Source organism: Eretmochelys imbricata, chromosome 2 (assembly GCF_965152235.1).
Source record: "Eretmochelys imbricata isolate rEreImb1 chromosome 2, rEreImb1.hap1, whole genome shotgun sequence".
In the NCBI taxonomy this organism is placed as follows: domain Eukaryota; kingdom Metazoa; phylum Chordata; order Testudines; family Cheloniidae; genus Eretmochelys; species Eretmochelys imbricata.
The window spans coordinates 42,827,685-42,849,213 of record NC_135573.1 but is presented as its reverse complement, the minus strand read 5'-3'; the positions used below and the strand labels follow the sequence as shown (position 1 = coordinate 42,849,213).

Below are 21,529 nucleotides of genomic sequence, written 5' to 3'. Positions count from 1 at the left end.
GCATTGCTTGCAAATCTGGCTCCTCTCCGTCTACCAACCAGACACAGACCAGCTAGACAACAAGGTCCTGATCCTATGGCAGGTGTTGGCATCCTTCACTGGTGGACCGACCTTTCCGAGGTCCTGATCAGTGCCCCCTTCACTCCTCCCACACCATGATCCACGATCACAACAGATGCCTCCCTTACAGGTTGGGGAGCTCACCTGAGGAACCACAAACCAATGGGAGCTGCGGGGGTGGCGCCTGCAGACAGAGACAGTGCACCTGCTTGCAGAGCTGCCTGCCCACGCCTCCACCAGGAGCAGCAGGGACAGGGAGCAGCCGGAGGTGAGCGTGGGGCCCCCCCATCCCCCCGATCCAGCTCCCTCCCATGCCCAAGCCCCCTGCTGGCCCCGCACTCCGTACACTATAAACCGGACTTTCAGTGCAGATCAGAAATGCCGGTTTATAGACTTTGCCAGTTGGTGAAGTGCTGGATAAAAGAGCGTTTATTGTATAACCTGGGATGGGAGAACAAGGCAACTTACGACACCTGCAGGGTAATGGACACTGCTATGAAACATTTTGGTGCATGTGTACCCACATTTGGAATCCAAATAGGTACAACATATCTTGAAGACCCTCCAGTTACAGGTAAATAACCTCTTCAGTTTATCTTTAAAGAAAAGAATGTCTGTACAATTATTTACCATTTGTTTACTGGGTCAGATAACTTGCTAACAAGTGCTTAATGTAAACATCAGCATTTTGGAAGCTGTTGTAATTGTCTTGTGAATTCGTTCTCCATAGGTGATAAAAAGAATGATAAAGTGCTGTTCTTTGCTCAACTGCCACACCCAGGTAAGAATGTATTCAGGTGCCAGTTTAAATAAGGACTCATTTTAAATAACTGTCCATTTTTATTTTAAGTCCAAACTCACTCTTTAAAAGAAAAAAATTAACAAAATAAATCTGGTTTTAAAAATGTAGAAGTTTTGTTTCCATAAAAATTCCCTGACAGAGTTGGGAAACTAATCAAAATATTGTGATAATGCTTCAGAACCAGCCAATGAAATTTTAGATCTGAACTCACTTAGTCAGTACATTAGTTGAGTTCAGAAAGACTGCAAGCTTCTCATGTTTTTAATCTTAAAATATTCATTTCCTTGCAATCTCTCCCCCCACCCCCTTGAGTTTTAATGCCCAGTCTAGCAGCTGGGGAATGTAATGGGATTTGCATTATGGGGGGCACATCCTTGCCAGGGCTGCAGTCAGACTCTGCTCAACCTAACAGCCACACAGGGTAGTCTAGTCTAGAGATCAGTGGGGCTGAGCAGGAATTCTAACAGGGCTGCACTCAACAGTATCTGGATCCCTCTTGTGGAAAGAAAAAAAACTGTCCGCTAGAATGAACCCACCAGCCAAAGATTCCACCCTTTGAAAAAGTAAATTAGGATTAGCCAACTCTGCAAAGATCAATGGCATGTCACCCTCTGTCTCCTCCCCCACCCCTTCAGGTGAGTTCCTTTTACCCTTCCAAGAAGATTGCGACTTGCAAGCATTTTTTTAAAAATCTGCACCTAATCACCATCTCTTTTGGACCTACACCAAGCTATTGTCCTGGTGGGGTGGAATAGATGACTAAAAATAGAGAGTTGTTAGCAGGTCTGACTGACCTTTTCCCTCCTGCATCTGCAGGTATTACCCTTGCTTGAAAGGCTGTGTTATGCCCTTAATTGGAGCAAAGCCACTTCATAAAGCTTAATTTACTGTCCTTGCTTCTGCTATTTTGATTCATTCTGCAAACACTAAGTTTAGACTGAAAAGCCATTTACTATGAAAACTAGATGTAATTATTAAATTTCCCACATAGTGGAGAAACATTTGTCCAATATTACAGCATGAAAAGAGACAAGCTTTAAGGAAATAAGTTAGTCTTTCTTCCTACAGGTAGCAATTTTATGCCAGTTCCTCAGAGAAGTAGACTATAAAACCGCATTTAAGGCACTGCAGGAACAAAACAGGTAAAAACATTTTTATGTTGAAAATTAAAATGCTGTACATATTCCATGAATTAATTGATATTCTCTTTCAGCCATGATGCTATGGATTCTTACTATGACTACATCTGGGATGTTACCATTTTGGAATACTTGACATGTATCCTTTCATTAGAAATAGTTAAAGCAAAAGCATCTTGTGGGGTCATGTTGAAAAACCAACAAAAAGCTTAAGTGTATTGACAGGTGAGTTGCTGTTAAATTTCATGCTAAACACGTAGATATAAATAGGTTACTCTTGAGGCAATTCTGGGCCTAAAAATTATGCACACAATATTTTAAAATTTTGCAAAATTCTTCAACTTTTATTTGTCAATAAATAAATATGGCTCTAGCATGGCAGGGGGCCATACAGGCCCCTGGCTGCATTGAGGTGGGAGATTACCCTGAAGCCCCCAGCTCCCTTGGTATGCTGTAGTGAGGATGCACCTGACCCTGACACAGTGCAAGGAGTGGGTCTACCTGTGAAACACCCTGGGACCTGCCCACTCTGCCAGGGGTGGGGTGAGAGGTTTGTGTGGGGCAGTCTGGATGAAAAGGGCCTGGGGTGGGGAGTTCTGGCTGCAGGGGATCCAGGTGAAGGTGGTTGAGGCTCAATAGCAGGGTCTTGAGGGAGTGGGGGGTCCAGGCGTACGGTTTGTCAGGGTGGGATTCCCCTGCTGCTGGCCAGGCTCCCACTTTTCCATCCCCCTTCTCACTCCCCCATTCCACCTCCACTGCCTCTTCCCCTTACCTTGCCTGACTGTGGGCACTCTGCACAGAGAACAAGAAGGCTCCCAGCACACAGAAAGCACACAACTGGTGGTGGTCAGCTAATGTCAGTGGAGCTCAGATGCAGCCTCCTTCAGTTGGGCAGCTCTGTGCTTGCAGAAATGGGGGGAGACAGTGGCATGTAACCCTCTATATACCCCCCCATGCCTCATCTCTACTTGGAGGGGGGAATCCCCTAAAACACTACACCCATGGTTCCCCCCCTACATTGCTTCCCTACTTTGGGTTTCTTTATTTGGTTTGAAATACAGGGGCCATAAACCTTAAGCCCCTGTTCATCTTGGCCACCTCTACCCCCACACAAGCACATGTGCAAGAGTAGGCAATCAATCAGTAATTCACTGGACATCAAGTCACTACCTGTCAACTGGAGCTACCCCAAGGATGCAAAATTGGCAATGGCAAGGGCATAGCACCACCTCCCTCCCCTTTTCATGACTAGCATGTACTTAATTTATTTGCTACAACAGAGAAGTCACAATCACTGTAAAAGTGCTTTTCTGCAGGCATACAAAGTCCCCTCAGGAGTAATAGGTGGTGGTGTCATAGCCTTGGTCAGGGTCTAGGTCTGCTGGGGTTGAAAGGAGCCTCTATACTACTACTTGCTGGCTCAGCGTGTATAGAGCTTTTGATGTGACTGGAACTTGGACACAAACTACTTTTCTACCCTGTTCTGTGACTTGCTCAGCCATTAACAGAGCAGTTATTGCTCAGGACATACTATGCAAGTGTCTTGCATTTTAGATCACAGCTCATTTGTAGTGTTGCTGTATTACACATGAATACTTTCCTTGACTCTTGTTCAGATCTCCATCATAAGAGAGGAGAGACAGACAAGAGACAAATAGCAGTAAGTTAAAGAAGGGGAGGGGTTGGGTGGTAGGGATTTTTTAGCTTTGAATTACATCTTAACAGTTTTGTTCAGTCCTCTATGGCCTAACTGAAACTATAAAGTTAATGCTTATTCCACAGTTCATATCAACATTCACCTTTATAAAAAGGTGAAATATACTTACTCTTTGGACTAAAGCAAAAACTGTCTTATTACTAATAACCTTATTGTTCACCTGTATTAGAAAAATTCTTGTTTTTTGTATTTCAAAGATTAAAGCTATTGGCCAGACTGAGCTGAATGCTAGCAATCCAGAAGAAGTATTGCAACTTGCTGCACAGAGACGAAAAAAGAAATTTCTTCAAGCAATGGCAAAACTTTACTTTTAAACATTCCTATAAATGCTGGTGTAGAGTGGAAAATATTTCACTTTATTTAACTCATGTGTTGAGTATTTGAAATTTATACAATACATATTTACAAGCATATTGTGTGGTTTTTTAAAATAGATGAAATATTACAATAAAACCCCTTATCTTACAAAATTATACAGAAGAGCTGGAATACTAACTTATGTAATGCTTTAAATCAATTTGAAGCAATGAATTCAAGCTTCAGCTAAGAAACTAGTAGAAAATGCTGAGTTTAATACAGTTGATTAAAAATATGTACATAGAGGCTATTACTTATTGTGATTATGTGCATTGAATAAGCACAGCTCACACATTGCCATCAAGAGTCTTGCTTTGAGTTCTATAAAATTGTTTACTCTAGATTTCCTGAAGCATGTAATTGATCAAAAAGGTGCTCCTTGCTGTTGTAGAACAGAAGCTAAGCATGGCAGGAGCAGAGGTAGTGAACAGAGGAGTGGTTAATGCTGTTTTAAACATTGATACCTGCACAGTATGGGGTATTAAAACACTGCTTCCACTTTGAGTGGCTGTAGACTTCTTGTAGTCAAGGTGTACCTCTTTCTAAAACCACTATAGTTCTAGCTAAGAGCTCTACTTTTAAAAGGGGCCATGTTTAGCTCTTAATATGTAGTAGAATATTTTCCCTTCAATTATTTTTCCAGTTAAATTACATCAGCAGCAACTTGTTACTTTTACCTGAGGTCAAACTTAGGACTTAGAACAAGTTCAGGTTAGCACCTCTTCAGCAGCCCTTCCCCCAAAGCAATTTTAAAAGTAATCTGTCACTTTACTTAGGCCTTGTCTAGGCAGAGGCTTTAATCTAGCCCTACCCATATAAAGATGCTATTTTGGCCTTAGAAGCTCACCTGGGCTTCAAATGGTAATTCCCCTTGCACCAACATCAAGGTAGGTAGGCAAAACTGCTAAATGCAGTCAGGTTAAATTTCCAACTTAAACATGGCCTTTGACTTTAGATATTGCAAGCACCATACAAACCAGGAAAAAGTGGTATTGGTACAGGTGACATCAGTTAGGGGGCTGCTTTTTTGTTGTTGAAGTCAGGTTTAAAAGCTGACTATACCAAAAAAATAGTCACCATGCTATTAGGGAATTTGTACACTGTTGCTTTAACAAGCAACACATTGAACAAATATAGCTTTGTTTCTCCTGCTATCCTACAAGATGTTTTAAAACAAGTTTAAAAAATCCATAATGAAACCATTCATAATTTAAAGGTTGGTTAAATTAGTTAATATTCCTCCTGTAGTGGAGATTAAAAGCAGAAGGGACCAAATGATCTAGTCCAACCTCCTGTGTAACCTAGGGAGGGAAGGGGGTTGCATAACAATTCTTAAATCTGAAGCCTGCAAAAGGCAAAGCTATCCATTACTCAGTTTGACAAGTCTAACTGCTATACAGGATGTTGAGAGGCAGAAAGTGTTCAAGGATTAGATTGAGTCTCTGCTTTAGGGTAGCTTTGTACTGAAACAATGTCCTGCTTTGGAGTTTCTACCACTGAGTGTTCATTGCAGTTGTCTTGTCAGTGGTTTCCATACTTTCACTTTTTCTCTGTGCTTTTTGGGGGTGTTATTATTCCTCCGATACACCCTGGAGATAATTGTCCTGGTGCTGTTAGAGCTACTCCACAATTCACTTCATCCTATGTAAATTGAAAGAGAAAAAAACCAAGCAATGTTAAAGTGGATTTCACTTTGCATTGTATAAGGGTTGTGCTTAGTTCTTTATTCAAGGCTCTATCTTCCATTGAGGTGCTACAGTTACTACTACAACATTTAAATATCCCAGATATCCTTTTGTCTAGTTTAAGTAGAATTTTCTCAAGGTAGTCCTTAACATGGGATTAGAAAGGAGAGAAAATGGATAGGAATTGAAGATAAATTCAGGTATTTCAAGTGCTTGAGCACCTCAAACTACACAGAGAGAGACTTGCTGGTCATTAGTGTATTCAAGTAGTCATGAGAGAGTCTCTTATTTTACAACTTCAGGTCCAAGTAAAATGGCATTCCAATTATGGTAGTAGTTTCCTTGTGCAAACATGGATTTATATCACCACCATGTCCTTAAGTGGTTGACAGAGTGCTTTAATCTGCCTATGGCTGTGCTAGGACCATTTTACTGGAATACTAGATTTGGTGAGGCTGCATATTGTAGCAGTATAGTAAATTTCACTCACATGCACACACCTCCATTAGTGAAATAAGGTTGCATGTTTACTGGTATATAGTTTATCAATGGGACATCTGGCACAGTTGGGGTCAACAAAACTGCCTGTAGTAAACACCTGGCCCTACTGTCAACAGTACTTTAAAAAACATCAATACTGTTCCACAGATAACATTCTTAGCCACTCTACCTGCAGTTAGAGTGACAAGGTAGTATAGGCCTGTCCATACTACATATCTTAATGAAATGTGCCACACTATAGCCAGGTGTGACAAACAGTTATGGGCCCTAGCTATTTTGCTCCTTCTAGAAGCCTAGTGTGACCTATGGTGGTCTTCCTGCTGCTAGTTCAGCATCCTTTTGCAGAGATAGGCATACTCCTTCACCATGTTTGTGTAAGCAGCCTAGCCAGTCATCCTTTCCCCAGCACATGACAGCCTTTGCTACATATATGGATGTGGAGTAACTGGCTGTTTAACGGAGGGGAAAATATGCATCAGGTCTGTAAAGTACCTGGAAGATAAAGTGATACAACCAAGGTTTCATTGACTCTTCCCCAGCCAACCATGGTACTTGCCTCTAGTCAGCTAGACCAGTGGTTTTCAACCTGTGGTCTACAGACCCCTAGGAGTGCACCGACTAAGATTTTGAAATTTAAGGGTCTGCAAATGAAAAAAGGTTGAAAACCTATGAGCTAGACCAATGAGTATGTGGGCAGAGCCTTAGGAACTATACTATTTTCCACCTGTTTTAAGGTTAGGCATCCTACAAATCAGTGTTTGATATACAGACAAAAACACCAAAAAAAAGCCATACCAACATGTCCAAGTAGTTTGTGTGGGTTTGGATATTATGTCTGTCTTCCACTGCAACCTTCTTAAAACTCTTCAATTTCACGGGGGCTTTTCTTGCCACCCTAACAAAAGGTACCATCCACTCTACACATTCTGAAATGCTGTCCCAATCTAAACCTAAGGAGAAAAATAAAATATCATCTTTTAGGCATTGTGCAGCTAAACCTAGCTGCATATCCATCCCCTGCCCAGCATTCTAACATGGTAAATGAGAGACTAAAATAGCTTGTTTCCACTTTCCTGTGCTTTGTGCATATCTTTATTGATATAGTTACTAGCTGCAGGTTTAAAGTTAGAGTTAAAAAAAACCCTACCTAGAGTGACTTGTTTGCATCCTGCCCTACCACTTAGGGGTCAAAGTCTTGTCATATAATCCCAGTGAATTAAGATAGCAAACATTTAGTTTTACTCAAGCCCCAAACCATACGAACAATAATCACACTCCTAAACATCCCCCCTCTCATAAGGCTTAAACTTTTTCACTGGCCTTCAGTAATAGGCTAGATGTGGAATCAGCAACCCTGGACATGCTAAGAGCCACTGCTCTGTGCAGGTCTTTATAGAAGAGCATCACAGGGAAGGTACAAGATCCGATCAGTTTCATGCTCTTGCTCTTATTAGAGGAGTAGCAGAAAATGGGAAAGTAGTTAAAATCCAGTAGAAAAATCTGACAAAAAAAATGGAGGTGCTCCTGTGGTATTCCACTTTCCTCAGTATTTGGTATCTTAAGTGAGAGGTGCCAACCTACCCCTCTATATAAAGTTACATTAAGCTACTACTATGGGGAATAACCAGGGGCTCACAGCAGAAAGTAAGGGGAGTTCCTGGCCTAGAACATCTAATTATAAACTCCTATTTTTAATCATTTACTTTACAGCAGGCCTGACAAGAAAAATCTGATATTAGAGAAGGAAGAAATATGTTTTGTGGTAGCCAATAGTCTCTACAAAAGTAACAAATTGGGACCCAAATACTCAGATGTATCAGTGCTGCAGCTTCCGATTAACTTCCTCTTTATCAATATCACTGTATTAATCTCATGCACAGGGATAGGAATAATCAGACATCACTATATCAAAATAATCTTGCTACATTTTTCAAGTTATCCCCTTGCATGAAGATGAATCCCAATACTGACAAAGGCATGCTGTCTTGTGGGAGTCAACACAAATAAAACCCACATAACACACTCATGTAAGGTTAAGTCACCAAAACTCCAACTTTTTAACATTACCCAAAATTACTGTTTGTCCTTTCATATCATCAACCTATTTCTGCTATGTCCAGCCACTCCACTTCAGAATCCTTTGCTTCAAGAGGACAGGCTGATAGGAATCCCCACAAAAGTTTTTATCCTGGAGTGCTGTTGTCAGTCAAGAATGACTGATGATAAACAAATCACCTTCCCCAGAAAGAACAAGATACAGGCTACTGGAGCCAGATCATAAACTAATAGGGATTGCTGTTGAATTTTTAGTTTACAGAGCAGCAGCTACAGAAATAGCAGCAGACCAGGAGCAACAAAATATTTTGTTATGTTTCCAGATACTTCACCTCAGAGGCACAACAATTTTATGCTTCCAGTGGTTGTGACCCTAACATAGTATGGGGTGCAAGTGAATGAGGAACCTGAAAAATAAAATAGATTCAAAACTGAATCTATTTTAAATTGATCAAGTTGAGAAACACTTTTTTTTTTTTAAAAGTAAAAAGCAGCAAAAAGCATGCTGTTAAAAGCAAGATAATTTTAATGACCTCAGGTTCAATTTTTAGAAAGTTTTGCAGTGCTCCAAGCATTTAAGGTGTGATATAGGAATGAACTGGAACCACTTAATTAGCTCTCATAGTAGTAGACCACATTACCTGAAGCTTTTTTAACTACCTCAGCTGAGGAATAGTGGCAGAGTGCAGCAGCAGCCAGTGTCCTATACTGGAAGTCCAGAGAACTGACATCTAGAATACATAGGTCTAAAAGCTGTGAAAACAATAGTAATGGTTACAAAGTTTCTTTTATGAGAGGGAGAGTCCCAGGCACATCATAGGACTAAACCACTAAAAGAGATACACTGTACAGGCACCATTTATTCCCCACCCCCCCCACATAAAAATATTAGAACTTAAGACTAAGGGACCTTTCAGTAAACTGGTTTGTAACACAAGACAAAGGCCATGAAGTTGCACTGGTCTAACCAAATCACTCTGTTCTAAATTTTTCGATTGTCCAGAATCTACAGCTCTAGCTCAGTGTTTTGTTTTGAGGATTGGCCTCCTCACAGTTAACAGCCATCTGAATGACCAAGCATGAACATGGAAAGAGTCCATAATGATTCAATTATTTCAGTTTCAAAATTGTATAGGTTTAAGGGGGGGGTTCCTAGGTTCATATGCCCATCTAGTAACACTTATGCTTCTTATACTGCTGATAAAAATGTACACAGAGATTAGTATGAAAAAACACTTGGAGCACTAAACCAAACTCAGTTCCTTCTTTCTTTCTTTCCCAAATAGAAAACGTACATTATTTTGATTTTTTTTATTTATATGTGAAGCAACTTAACACAAACATCCATTCACACCTTTAAAATCCTTTGCCACCCATCAAGCACTACCTTGTGTAATATTCTAGTCCTGTCCACCCTGGGATCAAAGCTTACCAGCAAGTGTACTGAAACAGTTATAGCATGGTTTCCTTAATGAGTGTTGGCCCCACTTCCATAACTAGGCTATAAAACCATCCGATGGACACTGGAACCCTACTAACAAAAGCTTTGCAAGGGTGGGGGAGCGGGGAGAGAGATAGAAGCGTGTGCTGTTGGGCATTTTTGCTCCTAGAGGCTTAGATTGGCATTACATCGAGTGACCTTATTGCACTTTTTATTTTTTTAATTAAAATAGTCACCAACCTTCAGGGAACCACTTAGATATTATCATATAAAACTCTGCCTTGTTCCTTTAACAGTAGGTAAGGTATTTTTATAAATCTTATTTTACAACATATACACTTCTGCCTAGGTCACCAACAGTAGCATGTTAAGCAGCGTGCACTGACAAACTACCTACCTGTGCTATTTGAATGAATTTTTCCTGAGAATACTGAGGTAGCAGCACTTTTGGAACATCTTTCAAAGCATCCACTTGGAGATAAAGATTGAGCCAGGAAATGATTGTCACTGGGCACAGTTCCCATTTTAAAGCCTACAGATAGAAAATTATATATATTTATTTCATGTTTTTAATAAGAACTTAAGTGCATAGCACCTCCTTCCATCCCTTCCCCCCAATTATTTATATATAAAAAACAAAAACACCAACCAACTTCTCTACCCCCACCATCTTACCCAGTCTCCTTTCCCCATTTTCATCTCCACTTAGGTCAGCCAGACCTTCTATCATGCACTTATGTGCTGGAATCACATGCAAGATCCCCTACGATTTCAAGTACACATGTGCTCTGGAAATAACTTCTGACTTTTAGAAATAAGAGCTGGAACAAGCCTGGATTTCAACAACAGCCAGAACATCTTTCCCACCCTTTTCCCCCCACCTTCTCCAAAAGATGCCTCACAAATACTGAGCAAGTGTCCTCATGCAGGAGATGCACATAAGAGCTAGGGAGGCAAATCATACGTTCCCAAGATGTGCCATGGCCTTGGAACTGGAACTACAGTAGCTGCAGCCTAGCACAGATAATTTAGTTTTAGAGGACTCAGGATAAAAACCAAAAAATTCCAAAGTTCTCAGCAGAACAAGATTACCATTTTCCACCCAACTCTTCTGGGAACCTTGGCATGGAGGCATTCCACCTGGCAGACAGCCCAAAGCCGGAGACCCTGGAAGCCCCAACTGCAGGGCAGTCTACCTGGCTGGCTGCTAAGGAGCCATAAGTCAGGATTCCAGGTTACTGGTCAACCTGCCAGGTGGTCTGTAGAGGAGTCTGGCAGGTAACCAGGTTTCAAAGCCTGCCTGGTTTCTGGCAGAATTTCATCAAAAGGTAGGGCAGAACAATTAGATTTTGATGAAAAATGTTTCAATAAAATCTTCCAACAGGTTCTAATACAGTCTTTTTGACTATTTGTATGGTCTATTTCAGAAGTTCCTCTCCACCCCCCAGCCTGCCATCCTCCAGCCAGGCCTATTGAGGGGGGGTGGGAAGGAGAAGCCACCTTCCATTACATAAAGTTCTTGGGGGCCGACCCTTTCTTTGCAGAAAACAAAAAGTAGGACTTAAGTGGCAAAGAGGGGCCCTTAAAGTAGACCTCCACCCTAAAGGAGGTCAGCCTAGGAGATTCTGAAAAATTAAATTTTTCAGAAAGTTAGAAGTGAGGTACTACTTTTTGCCTACGGATGGGGAAAAGGGCACCAAGAGAGCAGTTATTAAATATAACAAGATGCTAAAATGAAAGCCTTTACTGGGCTATCACTCAACCAGCTAATCAAAATAGTAAGACTGTTACATTACCTTTAATACAATGAGCTCCATTCTTATAATATCATCTTCGCTACAAGCGCCATCTGTGACATAAGCAAACTCTTGTAGTTTAGGAGCATATATCTCCTTTAAAAAAAAAAAATTCAAGATCAGAAGGGTTTTTGTATCCTGCAAGAATGCAAATGAACTGCAGAAGACAGCTGTGACTCTTTATATAGATTTATACACAGAACCATTTTATCAACTCAGTTGAAATAGCTGTACTTCAGCTATTTCTTATAATACAAATAGCATAAGCCTTTCATACTTTAGATGTCCACAAAAAGTGAGCTAGAAACTTGTAGTGCACAACCATTAAATAGTAATAGAGCAGACATTATGTATTCCACAGGCCATCATAGACTTTATTAGAACCAATTTTATGGATGGGGAGCAATGTTGACCAAAACAGAATTATTTCTTGCTTATATCACCTTCAGAGTCGAGGCTCTTCACCTGCTCAAACAATTCTGAGACCCCCAGTGAAACAACACAACACTATTTACCATACCACTCCTTGAAGACATCTATATACCAATAGCTATATTAAATCTTAGTAGATGCAGTTTATACCAGCAAGAGTACTTTTACCAGTATAGCTGCATCTATACTAGGGCTTTTGCCAGTATAAAAAAAGTTTGTTTTTTTAAAACCAGGTTTAAAGAAACATCAATTTGAAATCTTATTTCAACAGTTCAGTAGTTTCAGGTCCTATGCCTGTCCCTCTGATCACCTACCAATTTCTGTGGTTTTGAAAAAACAAAAAGCCCCTCTTTAAAATGTTTCTGTCCCCTACTGCTGTGTAGAAGACCACAGAGGAAACTGATGGACTTTTGGATTATGCATGGGAAACAGAAACTGACTACACACAGAAGGCTAAAAGATCCAAAAAGTTAAAGAAAATTTCTCTAATCACAGGTGTTCCTTGTAAGAATACCAGGTTAACAAATTATCTGAATCTCTTTTTATGTTGATCATTTCCCTTCAAGAAGCAGTTAAGATATTCCAACCCTAAAAACACCATGCATATAGCCACTTACCTCAAGTTTGGAGGCAATGAATAATGAGGTAATTCCTATTAGCTGAAGCATATTTTTATTGATATTCTTTTGTGTCAACATGAATCTATCAAAAAAATCTTGAGCTAGGTAGAAGGTTTCTCTGTGAAGCATATATACTTCACATACCTAAGACCAAAAAAAAAAAAAGTAAAGTTTTCTGTTCTACAGTGTGATGCATTTCTCCACCCCACCTCCCCGCAAGTATAAATGTTAGTAAACCTGTTTTAATGGTAAAATACAATTTTGTCCTTAATGTGAACAAAGATAGTCATGTTTCCAAATTTGTTAGTTTGTGGTGGTTTGCTTGGGGGTGGGGAGGGGGGAAAATCTGTTCAACACCCAGGGTTAAGCACAACCTGCTAGCAAGTTTTCAAATATGATACACAAGGTCTTGGTTTTGAAGTTGTTTGCAGAGAAATTTAGTAGGTGTGGGTTTTTTGGGGGTTTTTTAGTAGGTGTGGGTTTTTGGGTTTTTTTTTTTTGTTTTGTTTTGTTTTTTTAAATTAACATGTAATCTTAAGGGGGAAATGGCTGGCTTAATATCTGCCTGAAGTTAAGAGGAGAAATGCAGAATCCTAAATAAGATTGAGTTTTTTGGTGGATTTAGCCTTTTTTTACAATTCATTTTAAGGCAAAACAGGCATACAACTAACATCAGTTTAGTTTCATCTTGTTTCCATTTTAATTTAAAAACTAGATGAAACTAAACTGATGTTAGTTGTATGCCTGTTTTGCCTTAAAATGAATTGTAAAAAAAGGCTAAATCCACCAAAAAACTCAATCTTATTTAGGATTCTCCATTTCTCCTCTTAACTTCAGGCAGATATTAAGCCAGCCATTTCCCCCTTAAGATTACGTTACCTAATTTAAAAACAAAAAACAAAAAAACCACACCTACTAAATTTCTCTGCAAACAACTTCATGCCTCCTGAATTACTGTTTCAGGTGGTTTTGAATTGTTCCACCTATAATTAGTTTCAACTGAGTGCAAAGTCAGTACTTAATTTAAATATCAATGTCACTAGATATTTCATAGTGGAAGGGGCTAAAAATCTGAAATGGTCTGGTTTGTGGGTTTCCCATTCTAATGTTGGGGGGGGGGGGGGAGAAGTTACCAGTTGGGTCAAATACTGTTTAGTCTAGACTAGGGTAAAAAGTGCGGTATTAGCTAGCTAATACATAACATCATACCTTTAATTCCTATGCTAGATAAGGCCTTAAACAAAAGGTAGGGGACAAATCCATCCTGAAGCAAGTGGATGCAATTCCTATAGAATTACTTGTGTCAAATTCAGTAGTGACACTCAGTGTGGTGTTAAGTTACACATCAGGAGGGAAGTGACACAAAGGCTGTGTCTGCACTGGGCAGCTTACAGCGGCACAGCTATGCCCCTAAGCCGTGCCACTGTAAGACACGCAGTGTAGCTGCTCTCCTGCCAGCAAAATAAAACTACCCCCAACAAGGGGTGGTAGCTTTGTCGGCAGGTGAGTGTCTCCCACGGACAGTGCTGTCCTCATCAGTGCTTTTTCCAATCGGTAAAGCTTTTGTCAGTTGAGGTGTATTTTTTTCCTACACCTGAGCAACAAAAGTTTTACTGACAAAAGTGCAGCGTAGACATAACCAAAGTAGGACATGCGGTTTTAACATTCACTGGATATACAAAACAAGCTTGCATGTAGAAACCGAAAGGAGCAATGTAGTTACTTTTCCTGATACATTAAAGATGAACTAGAGCAATCCTCCTTTCTGTACCTCAATCTGTAAACTATTCATTGGCACTGCCCACAAGGGTTTAGTTTACACTAGCCCTCTTCACCCACCCCCTAAAGTTTCCCACCACTGCCAACAATAATGGTGGGAGCATGAGAGTAAGATGCACCATGCTGACTACTTGTGACATACAGCGCTGCTCTGAGCTACTTAAGAGCTATCAGTTGCATTTTCATTCAAATTGGATGAACTCATAACAGGTTTCAGAGTAACAGCCGTGTTAGTCTGTATTTGCAAAAAGAAAAGGAGTACTTGTGGCACCTTAGAGACTAACAAATTTATTTGAGCATAAAGGTGCCACAAGTACTCCTTTTCTTTTTTCATAACTAATAGCGGTCTCTAGAAGATGACAATGAGCCAAATTTAGAGGTGCTGAATATATTAACATATTGGGAGTAAATGGTGAGATCTTGTAGTTTGCATCACTTTGATAATAGTCTGGTAAATTTTAGGGGAAAAATTTACAGCCTGTGTAGTTCCATTGCCAATAGCAATAGTGGGAGTTCTAATGTAAATAAGGCATTGGTGGCCACCAGCATTAACAGCTACTTGTGTGGAGCACATTTGATGTCGTGAAATTTACCATGTTTCACAATCTCTCTCAGATCCACCAGTGGAGCAACAGTTAGACATCCCTAAAACCAGAGGGTATTATAATACAAGAGCTGTGTTCTTCAACCATTTCCAAAACAAATCCAGTCTCAAATAGTTTTGAATGTGGTTTGGCTGCCAATGGGAGAGCGTCAAACTGTTTTGAACAGTTATCAAGCTAGCCATTGCCCCTTTAAGGTACTGCACAAGCAAACTTGTGAAATCTTTTGAGCAAAATTTGACCCACCCCCATTTACGCACAAATCTATTTTAAAGGGGGAGTTGTGTTTGGAACACTAAATATAAACATCAGGAGAAACAGCTATAAACACTGATCTTTTCTGTACTATACACAGGGCCTTAGCCATGTCCCCAAAACTATTCAGCTATTAGATTGTCCCAAGCTTTGGGGATATGATTAAGGTCCCATATATAATCATGCTATAACCATTTCAGTTTACAACCATGCTGAAGCAGGATTCTCCACAACTAGAGATGGGCAGATAATTTTTCAGTTCAGCTGCAGGTTTGTTTGGGTTTTGCGTGGGGGGGCCAAGGGGGGGCGGAAGGGATTCAGCTATAACAATCTGAAATTTCTGGTGAATGGGGGGGCGGGGGAGAAAGACCATTTAGGTTCTCTTCCGGAACTGGAATTTGAACCTAGTTATCCCACATCCCAGGTGAGTGCCTTAACAACTGAGCTAAGCGTTATATGGGGAGCACCAGCACCACCTTCCCTGGCCATTTTGTGAGCAGTCAAAACTATTCATGTCAAATTTACAAAAAGAGTTTATAGAACTGCATTTTTCATTTAAAAAAAAAAAAAAGATTTAAGGCAATACACTTATTCCATTCTACCCACAATACTGATGCATTAAAAAGGGCCAAAAAGAAGGAATACTACTCCCTGCTCTATTTTAGAGGTCAGCATGGTCAACTTTGTTTCAAAATGTGTTTGTCATTTATGTCTACACGATCACAGATATTAGCACTTTACGTAAAGTCTTTGCTTTTATACTGATCTATTTTACAGCCATAGCACAATATAAAGTAACTCAAAATATACCTCCAAAAGCCAGTCCAGGAGTATTGACCTCATGTGTGGTTGCAAGTTAGAATGTAGCGATGTAAAATGTTTGCAGTGAGCATATTTGTTCTCCTTCTTCAGGATATTGAGCCAGACGTCTTTGGAATTTCCCCAGCTATGGAATAAAGTCATATGAAGTTTTGAGGTCTCTTTACAAAAAGATACAAATGTTTATCTTATTGTGTTATATTTTAAGTTAATTTTTCAATAGTTACCTGTTTATATGCAATCAGAAAAAATATTTTGGTAAAAAAATATTTTAAAAGTTAGACAACTACAGGCATACTTTGTTCTGAAATCCCAGAAGTAGCCTATCAATCACCAAACCCAAGATATATCTGAATAACCCAACGTTCAAGTACACACACATGCAAGTCACCACTTGGAGCACAGTTGCTTATTTTGCCTGTCCATTTGGTCATACAGTTCAGATTTGATCCATTTGAAAACTGGGCTTCCCAAACAGATAAAAGACTACTTAAGACACCCGCCACAACCAAAAAAAAAGAAAACCACCCCACACCCTTCAACCTGATTTAGTGCTAGAAGCCAGACCAAACTACTGGTGTTAAGAATTCATTATTCTCTCCCTTCCTGTTTCCTACATCATTTTTGTATCATTTTAATTTTGCATTATTATAGTGTTTTGGGGTTTTTTGGTATGTGTTTTTTAAAGTACACATCTCACCATGTAGTCACTAATGGCTCGTCCACCCTGAAAAAGTGATCGGCATAGGTAAGTCTCCTAGGGTGTGAAAAATCCACACCCCCGACAGACAGTTAAGCTGACATAACCCCTGGTATAGACAGTGCTAGGTCAAAAAATTTTCCATTGATCTAGCTAGTGCCTCTCACGAGGTTGATTACCACAGTGATACTACAGCAATAGGAGGTGTTCTAAGTGCCTACACTGAAGCGTTTTAAGCATAAACAGCCTCAGAAAGTGCTCCAAAACATGAATCACATGTTGACTGATGTATTGTCGTCTTCATCAGTCCTCACTCAGACTATCAGTTTCAGTGTCTGCTGCTGCTCCTACTTCTTGCCGCGCAGCAACAGAGTCACATTCACAAGATGGATCAGTTCCACTGCTACCCACAAGGTTCTGAATAGTACCAAGCAAAAGGCCACGTCAATTTTACTCAGCTGCTGGTGAAAGATATGAGAAGGTGCAGAAGTATTTGCTGGATTTATTCAAGGGAAGGGGATCCCCAAAAATGGGGTTAAAAGTATCAGAGACCCCTTTCCATCATCTTCTTACAACTGCTAGGCAACTCTGGAAAGGGCAGAAGTGAGTGATTTTCCTGTACTGCAGCTGAAGGAGGTTTAAATCAGATACTTATTAGCTCAACAGATATGAAACATGGAGTCCACAGGGTAGAGTCTATGAACAGAATTCTGGAAGAAATCTTAGCACCCTTTCCAGAAACTGCAGGTGGGGGAAGCTATAAAGGAGTTCAGCTTCTCAAAAGGCCATTGCTCCTGGGTTCACAGAGATCACCCACCCATCCTCATCTTTCATATCTACTGTGGGCTATTAGGCATCTGCTAAATTTTCCAAGTCCTACTCACCTCATCATTCTGTTCTTTAGAGAGTAAAATAACTGATAAAAATGGAACCTATTCACTCATCTCAGTGGCGTATTAACTCAAACACCATGATAATTTATGTAACAACTATTTCATAGCTGGAACATTTTAGCAGAAGTATCCAGCTAATACGCTTCCCCAATCTGTGTGAATTCCTTAGACATTAGAGGCTGAAGGCTTCTTCAAATCAGGTTATCTAGTTCTAGTTCATCCACCTGGGAAGTGCATGATTGCTCCATACAATATATTCTGTACATTTTTCTAGACTTTGTACATTGGGCTTCCACCATTTCTCTAGCAGATCTACTCCACACTATAATTAGTTTCCACCAGTAGGAGACCTTTCCTCCTCACTAGTGTCTCTATGAAGATGATGCCTCCACAATGCTTCCCAAAGCTGGAAAAACCAGGGCTATACCTCAAACCAGGCCTTTTATCAGCATAGCTCTATGGTAGCCGCCAAGGCATTAGGATGAATAACACACTGTCTCATGGTCAAAACAGTAGACATACTTTAGAGTCCTTAAAGAAAATGTAGCTAAGAATTCTTTGGCCTCTAGGTTTTCAAAATGTCTGGTTCCAATAGCCATGAATATGGTTCACTTAAAAACAAAAAAACAAAACACACCACCCAAACCAAACATCATAATATTTGCAAATGACTGGATTTTACATTGGTATTTGATATTAAGCTATAAAGAATGGCTCCAATTAGAAAAGTTAACGTAACCCTCTTTGCTTTTGTGTTCCCCCTCCCCTCTCTGCAAAAAAAAAAAAAAAAAAAGATTTTTTTGGGCGGTCAGGTGAGGGAACCAGGAGAGGGGGGGAAATCAGAGTGGATGGAGTGAAGATTTTAGTTGTCTCTGGTTATGAACCCAATATTGGACACAGTTAAATTAATAGTGTCGAATTCACTGTATCATAATTCGGAATAATATGTAGATAACTTACCTAAATTCAGGCAAAGGTGATGGATTTATGAAGAGGTTTCTGAATCTGTATTTCTTGAATCTGGAAAAGTCAGTAGCTACCGTTTCCTTGTGGGGTGTTTCAATAATTATGCAGGGGGAGATGCCTCCTGATATTGTGGGTGGCCAACAACTCTACAATGTAAACAACAACAACAAAAAAAATCTTATAAGTGCTTACTTCACCTGCCCAGTTTGCTTTTGAGGTACATACTAAACAGAATAAAATAAATGAAGAAATTGAATAACGTCTATTATGTACATTAACCTATCTAGCTTCAATATCCTTCAAAATGCTATAAGTAATTTCAAAAACATAAGCAAAATGTGTGAGAATTTATTTTAAAATTAACTAAAAGCTAGTTTATTCAAGTGTTCCAGGATATACATATGGGTATTGAAAAATCAGAAAACAAAAGAATGACTTTCTAGTCAAGGTGGAACCACCACATGCACGTAATTCTGATAAATCAAAGGAACCTGGCTTTTGGGAGGTAAATAACTTGTCATTTATCAGCCAAGGTGTAACTAATCCATTGCTTGAACCATCAGTTTATTTATCTGTGGAACAATACATTTGTGTTCTCTTGAATACCTAAAATGTCATGGGGAACACAGCAGCCAATTCCACTATCTACTTTTCATCTGGGGAACATAAGGAGGAAAGAACAGAAATGAACTATCTACAGCACCTCAGTGGAGACTCAGCAATGTATTACTGTCAATTAACTATTCAAGGGCAAACTGCCCACACATAGTTCCAGGGCTAGATACGAACCTGTCAAGCAGCAGCAACAGCTTTTCAGCCTGCCAAGGACCAAAATGATACATAATGGAGACCCAAAACAAGGGACATATAAAATTATTCATGCAGGAAACCTTAAAATGATATGGGAGTCATTCCTGTTGTACAACTGACTCTCTAACTTGTTTCATGATTGTTTAATTAAAAACATAACAGCCACAGTGGGTCAGACCCATGGTCCATTTAGCCCAGTATCCTGTCTTCAGATGGTGGCCAGTGGCAGATGCTTCGAAGTGAATGAACAGAATAGGGCAATATCAAGTGATCTATCCCATCATTCTGTCCCAGCTTCCGGCAGCCAGAGGCTCAGCAACATCCAAAGCATGGGGTTGTGTCCCTGACCATCCTGGCTAATTGCCACTGATGGATCTAATTTTTTTGTAATCCAGTTATACTGTTGGCCTTCACAACACCCCCTAGCAATGAGTTCCACTGGTTGACTGTACATTGTGTGAAGTACCTTATGTTTGTTTTAAACCTGCTGCCTATTAAGTTCATCAGGTGACCCCTTAGTCTTATGAGAAGGCATAAACACAGTTATTGATAAGTTTCCACCAATGAAAGTGAGGGGACATCAAATTTGTATGGAATATAGGCAGCAGATTAAAAGTGAGCTAAATCCCTTTAAAAAAAAAAAAAAAAAAAAGGAGGGAAGATGTGGCCAGTTTGTCAGCAAGTGATTTCTAATGGGATGAGATTTGCTGTAGCCCACAGAGCTGTTCCAGGACACGTTTATTTTGCAGAATACTGCATATGAAAAACACACACATCCCATACATACAAACCTATTTAGTGAGATGGAACTATCTGATTGCAGCTGGTTAATAAAGTAACTTTTATACCTATATAGCACCTTCCATCTCCAGCTCTCAGAACACTTCACAATCATCATGTTTAGCTTCAGCGTATTCCTTTGATATAATTAAGTATTATTCCCATTCTTTTAAAAAACCAGAAGACATTAACTATTGTAGACAAGACCTGACTATGACTTCGGGGAAAGTCAAAGTGCTGTTTTAATCTGCTTTAGTTAAACTAAAATAAGAGGGCTTGCATTGGTTTAAGAGTGCCTTATCTTGGTTCATTTTAAACTGATTCCTAAGAGACTTGAGAAAAAACAAAATAAATGTGGTTTAAACTGAAATAAGAGCACCCACATAGCCTTTTCACCCATTCAACTAAATAGGTTTAATTTAAGCTGCGGTTTTAAACCAGTGTAACATTCTTGTTTAGACAAGCTCTGGAATTAATTCCATTTTAAATCCACACCGGACCTCATTCAAGAATAACCTTCCACATATAGATAAGCCTTCGGCCTGTGGCAGAGGAGGGCATACAACTCAGAAGTCCTGTTCCTGAACAATGATACTCTCTACTTCAGTAGAATAGTAGCTTCCCCTCACGACCCAACTGACATCTTCCAGTGCCAAATGCATATATAAAATGGGAGGACTCCTCCCCCGCCATATTGAGTTCCAATCTGTTTTGTATGCATGAATGCATTACCTTAATCTCATACTGATGTCTTTTAATGACCTTTTCATCTTCTCCTTTCTGGATATCCTGTTGAGAAAGACATTAATTGATCAATGCCCCTCAACCATACTGTCATATAAAGCAGTGTGCAGAGTAAACCATCACCATCTTGCTCCACTTCCTAATCATGTGTTCTACTGAGAAGACTAACACAGTTCTTCCCTGTCCCCCTACAGCAGCAGGTATAGGAAACAAACCTTCCAATCCTGTATATTTCCAGGTAAGTTTGTCCCTTGCTCACCTCTGTTGCTCTCCTCTTCTTGGTCTGGAGAGACTCTGGTGCCTGCAGCTCTTGTGGAGACTCTTTCTGACAGGAGGGTGGGGGTGGCAGTAGCAGCTGCTGCTGCTGCTTGGCTTGCAAACGACTACTGGAGAGGAGAAAAACGTATATAGCATGAAGAGAGCAGCTGTTGTTAAAGGGACATAGGCTAGTTTGGTTTATGAAGCTGTCAGAAATTACCTGCGTCTTGACATCTTCCTTGGGCTGTAGGATCCCTTCCTGGAATGCAGAAAGAACAAGAACTTAGTCCATAGACCCAAGAGGAGAAATATGGGGCA

General features: G+C 40.0%; 2 protein-coding genes across 5 annotated transcripts in view; one reads left to right on the top strand and one right to left on the bottom strand.

Moving 5' to 3' along the window:
- INTS8 (integrator complex subunit 8) overlaps positions 1-4,129 on the top strand; it is an 80,131-nt gene extending 76,002 nt beyond the window's left edge. For 3 of the 4 annotated variants that reach the window (XM_077809990.1, XM_077809989.1, XM_077809988.1), the window contains 5 exons: positions 791-841; positions 1,931-2,004; positions 2,076-2,140; positions 3,618-3,661; positions 3,916-4,129. In XM_077809990.1, the coding sequence (XP_077666116.1) occupies positions 791-841; positions 1,931-2,004; positions 2,076-2,140; positions 3,618-3,661; positions 3,916-4,032 (351 nt within the window). In that variant the 3' untranslated portion in view covers positions 4,033-4,129. The other variant, XM_077809991.1, reaches the window with a different exon arrangement.
- Positions 4,130-5,304: 1,175 nt separating this feature from the next.
- On the bottom strand, positions 5,305-21,445 carry CCNE2 (cyclin E2). Its single transcript, XM_077809992.1, has 11 exons — positions 21,432-21,445; positions 21,213-21,339; positions 20,942-20,998; positions 18,614-18,765; positions 16,052-16,187; positions 12,603-12,749; positions 11,554-11,649; positions 10,155-10,289; positions 8,958-9,069; positions 7,057-7,211; positions 5,305-5,716 (listed from the first exon to the last, which is right to left on the bottom strand). Exons 1-11 carry the CDS (start codon positions 21,443-21,445, stop codon positions 5,615-5,617), a joined length of 1,233 nt encoding a protein of 410 aa, XP_077666118.1. The 3' UTR covers positions 5,305-5,614.
- Between the last annotated feature and the right edge of the window lie 84 nt (positions 21,446-21,529).